The sequence below is a fragment of the Haplochromis burtoni genome, unplaced genomic scaffold (assembly GCF_018398535.1).
Source record: "Haplochromis burtoni strain Fernald_Lab_line unplaced genomic scaffold, NCSU_Asbu1 Contig_191, whole genome shotgun sequence".
Lineage (NCBI taxonomy): Eukaryota > Metazoa > Chordata > Actinopteri > Cichliformes > Cichlidae > Haplochromis > Haplochromis burtoni.
In genome coordinates this window covers 1-11,277 of record NW_024582552.1, presented here as the reverse complement: position 1 = coordinate 11,277, position 11,277 = coordinate 1, and the positions used below count along the sequence as shown (strand labels likewise).

Here is an 11,277-nt window from a genome sequence, read left to right as displayed (position 1 = left end):
AAGCCACGTACGAAGAACGGGCCCCAGTTCTAATCATCTAATCAGACATCCAGCTGTTAATGTCATCAGTGCAGCTTATTAATTTTTGAAAACTGGTTAGATCATCAGAGGAAAACAATACGTGCATTTGTGTATCATCTGCATAAGAATGATAGAATATGTGATTTTTTTTTTTTATAAAAGTACCAGGTGGGAGCATGTAGAGGTCAAAGGTAAAGGTTAAAGAGTAATGGACCAAGAACAGACCCTTGAGGAACACCTGATTAAATTTTTATATGTGCAGATCTAAAATTAGTTACTGGAACTAAAAAAAACAACAACCTCTATTCTTTAAGTAGGATTATCAAGAACCTGACCTAAACCAAACCTAAGCCTTAAATTAAAATTTAATTAAAATGTCATGACCAACAGTATCAAAGGTGAAAAAGCGAAAAAGTTCTGATATTTTGCTGAGGAAAGAACGATTAGAAGTAGGTGTATAATTGTTAATGAATCAAACATATTTTTCTAGAGTAGCAGTGTGATTAAGAGACATTCTGTAAAGACCTGTTGATGATATTTACTGCATGGGTAAATTTAAAAAAAAAATACAGATTTGAACAGTTACCGGTCTGATTATCGGGTTAGAATCTAAACGGGGTGACATACTGAGGGTGTTTCTAATGAGGCACTACCTTCACAGGTCTTGTTGTCAGCAGCCAGGTGGAGGCCGGGGGGACACAGACAGCGCGGCGCTCCCCCTCTCTCCATCTGGCAACCAAACTGGCAGTGCAGGGAGGAACATGCGGCCTCTCCTGGAAGACAGACAGGGAAACACTGGCTGAGGATCGGTCAGAGGGTCACACACACTGTCATGCCACCACACAGTACACGAGCGCATGCTCTGCAACACTCAGACCAGTAATGAAGCTGTAAACAGAAACGATAACTGAATGCTCCTTAAAAACTAAAATCTTACATGAATCACTAATTTATGCTCTTTGCTCTTGACCCTGTCACCGCCAAGGTTTGTTATGATATCACTTTCCATAATATAAACTGTAAATTTCAGCCATAAACATTTATGCGAGGCTAAAAGGATGTGTAAGCTGAGTCCTCGGACACTTTAACCTCCTATTATGGTATGAAGACGGTGGAAAGCTTTTTGTAGAAAACTGATCGGAGAGAAATATAATCTGCCAGCACGCAGGCTTTTCTTAATGTGGATTTTAAGCATTCCCCTCCACAGGAAATTACTCACTGGTGCAGGTGTATCCATCTGCACTGAGTGTGTATCCAGGTTCACAGTAACAGCGATAGCTACCGTGCGTATTCATGCAGCGCTGGGAACACGGCCTCTCCGGCAAACCGCACTCATTCACATCTGGAGTCAATATGAAACATTATTCAAGCGGCAGATAGAAATCCTTGTGGTAAATGATGCAGAATGACGCAGGTAATAGTTAAGAAATCAAAAACATAAGACAGACAACGATTTTGTAAATGATACTCCACCTTCATTGCACTGCGGTCCTTTATAACCCATGGAGCATGAACACTTGTCCGGTCCCACACATTTCCCATTTATGCAGGATCTCTTGCACACCGCTGCGGACAACAACAGACACAATGTAACTTCTGCACACTGGTATGAGCTACATAAAGCAGCATGTAAAGCATGCACAGGATAATGGAGAAAAACCTAATGTGAGCTATGTTAGCAAGCTAAATGTTTATATAACTGAATAGTTTAAACTGCATTAATGATTAAACCTGATGACAATAATGTGTGCTAAAACAGGTGTTTAAACAGGTGTCTATGGGTGAGGACCTCCAGCTCAGCTGGTTACACTCACTGAATGAAGCTTTGTCTCATAGCGGTGCATTCTGGGTCATTTTTGATGCAATTATCTGACATAGTATGGCTTATACTGTGGTTAACTGTACTAAGAGACAACTTAAGAAGAAATAATACAATTCTATCATTATTTTTTATATATTAGGGCAGTTAATAAAGTTAGTTCTCATACAAATATTGCCAAACAGTAGTCTGGAAAACAAAGGGTAATGTCACAGTGGCTATATTCTTCTTTTATGTAGTAACTATACTTATACTTAGGCTCAGCACTGACAATTTTAAATCAAACAATCAAGATTTGGTTGAAGTGGCGACTTTCAAGGGATTTCACAAAACACATTGCATTAACTATTTAGGAATTACAGACATTTGTATGCACAGTCCGCCATTTTTAGAGGCTCAAAAGTGTTAAGACAAATGACTAACAAGAAGTTTCATAGCCAGGGGCTCTCATTATTTAATTACAAATTAAGCAGATAAAAGATCTTTGGCTGCTTCCAAGTGGAAATGTCAACATGAGCTCAAAAGACATGTCAGTACAAGAGAGGTAGGTCATGATTAGAAAAAACAAAATCAACGTATTAAAGTGGCACAATCAATAATCTGGTCCATTTTTACAAAAAATGAAAGCACTGACCAGCTCAGCAACAATAAAAGGCCCGAAACATCAAAGAGGAACACGAATGTGATTGATTGCAGAATTATTTCCATGGTTAAGTAAAACAACGTCATGACATTTAACCAAGTCAAGAATGGCATCGAGGAGTTCTTCAATCAAAAGGCGCCTTCATCAATGTGCATACACAACAAGGTGCAAACCACTGGTTACACTCTAGAACAATAAGGCCAGATTAGAGTTTCCCGGGAAACGTCTAAAAGAGCCTGCAAAGTTCTGGGGGAAGAAAATCTCTACAATTCAAGCTTAACTTGTACCAGAATGACACGAAGAGAGAAACTCGATCATGCCAAAGCATATCACATCATCATCAGCATAGGCATGTATGACTGCCAGTGGAGGCGAGTCACTAGTGTTTATTGGTGATGTGACTGCTGATAAAATTATCGGAATGAATTGTGAGGTGTTTTTTCCTGCATATTGAAACAGAGCTAATAATACTAGACTAATTGAGCCATAAATTATGTGCTGAAAGAAACTGAAGCACCTCATAAAACCAAGGGGAATAGTTAACTCTCAGCATACATTTTACATTTTACATACAGCTTTAAATGTAAATATACAAAATATACACATTTAATTAATATCAAAAAAATGTCTCAAGAGCAATACTGTCTTTCAGGTTGTTACAGCTTATTATAAAGTACGTGTCATAATATCTCACATTTCTCCTGAGCTCATAAGTGACCTCAGGAGCTGGATGATTGGGGCTGTTGTATTACTGAACTGCAGAACAACTTACGCTCACAAATGCTGTTAACATTCTTCCATCCAAAACAACAGGAAGTCGTCTGACCATAGCTGCAGAGACCCCGACTTTGCTCCGGTTCATCCTCCACTGGCCTGTGGAGGCTGGGACAAGAGGTTATCTGATTATTAATCATCACCAGACCTCCAGGGCTTTAGCACAAAGCCCCTCTTATGCCTGGGAGGTAGGCAGTGCAATTAATCACCAATAAAGTTTTACAGCTCTTTGCCATTTGATGGTTTTCCCAGAAGCAGTTGTGAGACAGAGACAATAATATTAGACCAACCACACACAAAAAATGATATTTAAATGTGAAAGAGATGAAGTAAGATAGATTATCCTACTTATGCTGAAATCAGTGTAAGGTAGAAATAATGCACTGTATAATAAATAGGGTGTGATTTTGGACATGAGATCGTCTCTTTCTCAGATAGGACATACAAGGACAAAGAAGTAACCGCTTAAGCTGAAAATGTCTTCACTTTTGCAAACAATAAAAATAGAAATGCTCTTGGGAAATCTGTTTCATAAACACCCAGAGACAAGAAGAAAAAGAGAAGACGGAAGAAGGGAAGTAACAGAAATAAATAAATTCCAGATTAGTTCTGAGATCACATCACAAGCAGGGATGAACATAAATCACAGTAAGCTGGAAACAGAGTTTAGTCTTAATACAGATGTTTCCCAGTGTTCACTGATGGTACTGCAGAGCACGTCTCAGTGTGCATATGTAGTGAACAACACAAAGCCAAAACAAAAGCAAGACAATATTTTTGGTTCATCTGCTAAATTAATAATTTGATTAATTTAGGCATCATTTGAGTTGTCCATCTACATATTACAACTACAGGACCTGTGTAGTGTATAATAATACTAAGGTTGCAGTATAAGTGTGCTTACTGCTGTTTTGGGTTACAGTAGCATGTGTTATATTTATTATATTTATAAGTGTTTTAGTACAAAGAGCAAGAAACATTTTCATTGTTTTGTTACTTTTTTCTTCTTCACTCACCTTTTTGACTCACTTAATCATTTGTTATTATTAATCTGTGGCTCTCCATCACAGTGTATTTCATGTCCCATCTTCCTTCTTTCACCCCCAACTGGTCACGCCCTGAGCCTTATTCTGCTGGAGATTTCTTCCTGTTAAAAGGGAGTTTTTTTCTTCCCACAGTCGCCAAAGTGCTTGCTCATATGGGGTCACCTGATTGTTGGGGGTTCCCTTGTTTCCTCTGCATTATTTTAGGGTCTTTGCCTTACAGTATAAAGTGCCTCAAGGAAACCGTGATTTGGCGCTGTATAACTAAAACTAAAATTAAACTAAAAAAATTTATTACTTTGCACTTGACCAGAAATATAACCTTAAGGGTTAAAAAAAACTCTTTGGGGCTCAAATCACCAAAATTCTTAATAAGATTCAAAATTAGATTAATTAGATGCACTTACTATCTACCTAAGATCTACTCTAACTTCTCTACTAACCAAGTTGGAGTAAAACTTGAAAAAGTGCAATGGAAATGGGAGACTGCTCACCTTCAAACTAAAAGTTGTGCCTCAGTGCTACAGTCAATATGTTTCAAATAGTGCAACTTTTATTTTGAAGGCCAAGGGTCTCACAGTTTTAGTATCCTCAGAGAGTAGTTTGCAAGTGTTTGTAAAGAAGTCAGCATATTCTTAATCACTTGACTGTACATATCACGATAATTGACAGACCTTCAAATTGGCAGAGCAGTTAGCATCAGATGGACACGTGTGTGCAAAACCTCCATACCTTTAGACAGATTTAGAAGTGTCTCATTAACCCAAAGTTACTTCCTGGAGGTGTCACCAAGAAGTCTGCGGAGCAGTAACACTTTCTAGAAGGTCAGTTTTAAATAAGGGCTAGCTAGGTAGGTAGGTTGCTAGCTAGGTTAGCATGCAAAATGGTGAACAAAAAGGTTGCCATAACAACAGAATATTCAGCATTAACCAAAGGTTAGTTTAGCTTTTACTTTAACAACTTCTTCACTCAGTCAAAACTAAATTTAAAAAGTCTATGTTGTCTCAAAATCTTCATGATATCTTTTACTTGTATTTGGATTTTTCTACTCTTCTATATATGAATCCCCCACACTTTAAATCAGTTGTAACCAATGTTCGCTCTAAGCTGCGTGCATGCTCAATTGCGCAGTGTTGGCATGGTCTCTGCGCACAGAAAATCTGTGTTGCGCACATAGAAAAAAAATCTAACCTGAATTGAAATTAAAATAAATAAGTTAACAATTCTGTTTTGCAGTGTTAGTCAGTGAGTGACTGGCTGCTCCAGTATGGGATTAGACGATGCCACCTTATCCTATAGTCCAGCCGCTGATGTGATTCACATTCGTATATACGCAGCTAATCAACGTCATTGACAGGCTATGACAGCGTCCTTATGTGCCGACACCGGTGTTTTAGCTATAGCAAAGCGGCGTGGCTGATGTGGAGTGAAGCCACGTTAATGACAACGTGTACAACCATTGGAGATGTGAGCAGGACAGACGGAACAATTGACGGAAAAAGTGTGGACTATGCCACAATTTAAAAACTATACCAGTTTTTAAATTGTGTTGATGGGCCACGTAAAACCAGAGTTATGATAAAAATATATGCAATGTTCGTTTTTTTCCTGAATACTATCGTTGTTTATATTTACTGCGGGAAGAAACTGTAAAAACAGCGTTTTATAAGGAAAACCTCGAAAGCACTCTCCGCCTGTGAGCAAAAACACACACACCCCTCCACCCTTTCCTATTGGTGGAAAAATGTACTCTGTGGATAAATCAAAAAATGATATAGCAACATGGCATTTAGTTGTTTAGGAAGGGGGGGGGGGGGGTTTTAGGAGTGACGGCGGTGTTTTGAGATGTGAGACATTTGCGACGTTTAACGCAAATCTTGTGTTGTTAGCATGTAGTGTAGTCAATAGTTTTGTTGTGTGTGTCAGAACAATGAGGCGACTGCTGAATGTTAAGGTGTTACAGGAGTGATACATCCCCTGCTGTCAGGCCTGCAGGTATCAGGCTTGTGATGTTCTCCTTTATCTCATAGTGGACAGAAATTATTTTTTTGGAGTGGCACAAATAATTTGTGCGGCATCAAATTTGATGCAGAACAGCGGATTGTTCTGTAAATAGTTTTGAAATGTTTATTTAAACAAACGCCCTTGGCTGCATTTTTAGGTAAACAGCTGCAAAAAACTTTGTTGTTTGCATAACTATATAATGAATTGCCCAACGTTGCTCATTATATACTGTATTTTGCAGACAGAGAGTTACAGGACTCTCTCCCAGACCACAGACTCATACTCATAATACAAGTCAAAGCAAATAAATAAATGAATAAATAAATAAAGTTGTGTTTTCAAAATTGGAGTTCAAGTTACTTTTACGTCCAATAGTATTAACATACAACACAGGCCAATGACTAGAGTCTTTTTTAAATTTTCATTGTAAGTGGGCTAAAGCAGTTAATTAAAAGTAGTCTAACATAAATGTAAATGCTGTAATTTGATTATTTTAATAAACCATGTAACTTGGATGGATTCGATGCTGGCGTGACCACAGTGCACACGTCTGCTGTTGCTCACAGTGGTCCAAGAGACCGCTCAGGGAGTTGGTGTGTTCGCTCAGACACATGAAAAATTAGAGGGAACATTGGTTGTAACTCTTGTCAGACCTTTCTACAGTTCCATATACACCCAGACTCATACTATTAGCAAAAAAAACCTTAATTCTTTTTAATCACGTGGCTTTGTTTTTTCTACATCTTTGATTCTATATTACTTCAACCATGCCCATCTGTTCATTTTTTATTGGATCTGTCAAGCATACTGCTGCCTATTTAAAGCATCTGTACACTGTAACTACTTATGAAACACTTTCCTCATCCCGAGTCTTTAACAAAAAAAGTCTTTCTATTCTATACAATCACAATTTCTCCCTTATTATTTGCTTTCATCGGCAAATGTGTATTAAAACTCAATTGCCTGCAGGATCACCATGTGAGCTGCATTTGTAGCTGCTCTTAAATCTCCATGTTAACAGGCTATTAAATGATCTAATACAAAGCAAGTGGATTAATTTAAGATGTTCACACTGTACAGGAAGAAAGAGTCACAACCATTACTTTTTAAAAAAGGCTTTCACAATATTCTTATGGTATTACGTTCACTTTTACCAGCTTTAGGGAAAACTGAAAAAAATCTGCATGTTTTTTAAGAAAGTTGAACAAATTCAAATTTCCTTCAAATAGAAATACTTTCAGAAAACTCTTACCCATCCCGATGATCAGCCAGAGAAAAGAAAACAAAATGTGCCATCACCACAAAGACTTGCTGACTTAGTTTGGTCATTTTGTTCCACCACAGTTTCTATTTTAACCTCTGAACTACATATTAACTTCTGCTATCCTCGGATGTTCTCGTTTTTCAGTGTCTGTGTGCTCGAAAAGCAGCGTTATCTTCTATCTTGCATGCCAAGGGGCATTTAGGTGTATGTGTGAGTGTTGAAGAGCGGAGGGAGTAATTGCAAGGTACTGAGAGCAAGAGGTGTGACAGCTCACCTGTGTAAGAGACGCAAAATATAGAGTGGGACACAAAGAGAGGCGCAGGGACGAAAGAGAGAAATAAAAGAGGGAAGGAGGTGTGAGATTGCAAAGAAGCTAAAAAAAATCAGATCACTGGTCTGGGTCATTTACTGACTTGTTCCAATCCATATCACACTGCCTTCAACAGCAGATGTAGTTTGTGCTTCTGTCATTGTTCTAACAGTGCCTCCAAAGTCAAAGTGTTTGAGTGCCTATCTGCAGTCCACACTTATAACCCAATGAAAACGCCCCACTGAGACCCTGAAGAAAGATTTGGGCTTTAAATAGGCTAAACTTTAATACAGTAGCTCTTTTCCAGTCTTACAGAACAAAGCACTTAAAGCGCATACACATTCACAGAGCACATGCCACACACGCTGCTGATTGGTCTGAGGCAGCTGGATTGTTTTCAGACTGTACTCCGGGTTGATTTATCAAGCTTTGTGTGACCGTTTAGCCTCACTGCCAATGAGGAAAAGAAAATCCAGATAAGGGAACGATATCCTGGGTATGTTGAACTTTTCTTTGGAGTAAAGGCCCCACGAGACCACAAGGGCAGCACAACAGACGATCCAAAAAACCAAAACAAAACATGAAAACAGTGGACTGATTGGGGATGAGAAACAGGTGGGGAATGAGGCACAGGTGACAGTAATCAGACACAAGTGGAGACAATCAGAGCGGCAAAGGCACGAGACAAAGACAGGAAGGGAAAACAAAAACGGGACAATCAACAGAAAATTATCTATCAAAGAAAACGAGGGAACAACCAAAAGACAAATAACCGACACCGAGACATGTAACACTGGGGTTAAAGCAAATGAAAGTACACGAGAAATGCAAGAAAGAGTAGCTACCAACCAAAGCTTAGCACTTTTTTCCCCTTTTAGTGTTGGTTGTTGCTTACAGTACCGAGGGTTGGGACTGAGATCTCAGGGTTGGAAATAACTGCTGGCAGCCTCAGAGGCTGTGTCTTTGAAGCCTTAACTATTACCAGGACTGATCAGAGTGCAATCAGTTGTATTAAGCTCAAAGACGGGGTCCGTGTCTAGAGGCCTGGTGGTCTGCTCACTAGGCTAGACACACACTCACACTCACACACACAAATCCTGCTTTAAGGCTGCATCTGTCTGATGGATGAGCATGAGCTGGTAAAAAGTCTTTTCTTTCTTTTTAAAATAAGTTTATGTCATGAGTTAGCCTCCCTACAGCACACCAAACTGATTATGCATCTACCCACCACGCTCAAGCATTATTCACCTCATTCATCCAGTTTTCAGTAAAATGGACCTTTTCTGCTCGCAGCCGACACCTCTGTTTGTCTGGCCTCAAAGCAACAAGTAACACATATTTGGCATGTTCCTTCAAAACCATTCAGCTAATTATGAGATTACTGCAAGTAGGTGGCCCCGGGGTGTCACCGCTGCAGAGGAGACCATAAAACCAGCATAAACACCCTCAGACTGCAAACCACACAGTTTTTAAAATCAGCCAATGATGCTTGTAGAGAAACTGGATTATTTGTGGTGCTGGGTGGGACGAAAGAAGGTGCCGTTCAGGGTGAGTTCACTTTAAACCCACACGCACAGAGGGCCCCACCCAGCCCTTCACCTTGGATGGTTTTTGTCAAACGTGTCACCACCACATGTCACAGAGCGAGTTGGAAAGAAACCATAAAATGGTTGTGCGTGGTCTGCCTCAAATTAGTGCCAAACCTCACTCCGTATCTGTCACACACAATACCATTAAACTTAATCCCGCCTGCCAAAAAGGGGAACGCAGCGAGGGGGAACGGGGGAAAGCGGAAAGTGGCCATCGACAGCGAAGAGAGAGTGATAAACGCTGTCGGTGTTAGCTCTGTGTGGCAAGTGCAGGAGTCGATCGGGGGAGTTGAGCTCTGCTCTCTCCCATCTGCCAGCATGGACGCAGTGGGAGAGGATCAAGATTTCAAGTGTGCCTCTGAGCCAATCTGCAGATTCTCCCCCCACCGCCTTCCACTGCCTCTGACCACATTAGAGCTGTAACACATTGGTGGTCTTTGATTCCTCAGCTTGAAAAAGGATGCCCCCACAAAGAGATCAGATATCATTCGGAGCTCCTTCGCAACCCCAGCTCGCTCCAAAGTACAGTGTGTCCGTCATAAATGATAAAGTTGAGTGAATCGCTGTGAAGTGAAAATACGATTCCTGGAACAGTTTTGGTGGTTAATTGCACAGAACATACAGTGAGCCCTTCTGCTCTTATTAAATTGCACTTAGTCATATGTGATAGTGACATGCGGGTGCGCTAAGTGACAATTCAGATGCGTTCTCACTTTTTTTTTTGAAAGGTATTTAAAGTCAAAAGCACGGAAAGTCAAATTAAACCTAATTTTACAGCTGCTGGAAATCATTTTGGAGTTGAACGTTGTCACTAATGGATTAATTTAGACTACCTTGTCCAGGCTTCTTCTGCAAATTTTTTTCATTAGTTGGAGTTTCTGGAATATTAAATGTGTAGAGGATTTACTTGAGAATAAATTGCAGTTTTGTTAAATAAAATTATAAAAACGTGTGTAAGAAAGTCATGGAATCATTTCTCTTTGAACGACATCGATTTTTGACATAGTTCATGGATTTTCTTAACTGCTTCTTAACTTGCAGGGTGCTGGAAACTATTCCAGCTGTCAGGACACCCGGGACAGGTCGCTAGCCCTCATGTCTAGAACTGAGAAAAAAACCCTCTAGTAACTACAGTCCCATTTAGATTTGTCAGTCAACTGAACAAGTGTGTTCTCCGGCATAGTAGGAACATTCAAACTCCACACAGAAATGCCTCAGAGCACCCAGAGGTTTAAATCCAGAACACTGAGATCACGAAGTCCTCGTTATCTGCCACTTTCTCTTTGAATCCTCTTAAAAATGAACTTCCAGCGCTGCAGCTCTGGGCACATTTCTATCAATCTGTTATCAGTACTGACACAAAACATATAGACTTGTGGGCTGGTGTTCTTAGCGCAGTAGCTGCCCAGCAGAGATCAGAGTAAACAGCTGATAGGGGGAAAAGGCATTCAATTGACTGCACCTGAGGGGACACTAAAACACCTGCTTTCAACATTTGTATAGTTTCTGTTATGGACGTGCATGTGTACACATCCATCCATTAGTGTCTCTTTAAGTTTCATCAGGGCTGAGTCCTTATTGATAGAGCACTTTGGACTTGCGCTTTTCTCAACGACACCGATTTTCTATAGAGACTGATGACACGGGTAGATATTCTCCAGCGGGAATAAATTGATGTGTTAACATGTGGCATGTTTAGTCGCATGTTCTCCTTAAATTGCTGGCTGTCTGAGCGGTGTCCAAAAAACGATGTGGGCTTCACAGATAATTGGCAAACCTTCTGGAGGGAACCTGGTCTTGTTAGGAGAGA

The 11,277-nt window shown here is 40.0% G+C and overlaps 1 protein-coding gene across 1 annotated transcript in view; it reads right to left on the bottom strand.

Annotated features, from left to right (window-relative positions):
- LOC102291147 (nephronectin) overlaps positions 1-5,402 on the bottom strand; it is a 33,366-nt gene extending 27,964 nt beyond the window's left edge. The window contains exons 1-5 of the mRNA XM_042225998.1: positions 5,033-5,402; positions 3,256-3,365; positions 1,495-1,587; positions 1,241-1,363; positions 675-794 (exon numbers count right to left, since the gene is read on the bottom strand). Coding sequence (XP_042081932.1) covers positions 675-794; positions 1,241-1,363; positions 1,495-1,525 — 274 coding nt within the window. The 5' untranslated portion in view covers positions 1,526-1,587; positions 3,256-3,365; positions 5,033-5,402. The remainder of the gene's footprint in view (positions 1-674; positions 795-1,240; positions 1,364-1,494; positions 1,588-3,255; positions 3,366-5,032) is intronic.
- Positions 5,403-11,277: the final 5,875 nt, after the last annotated feature.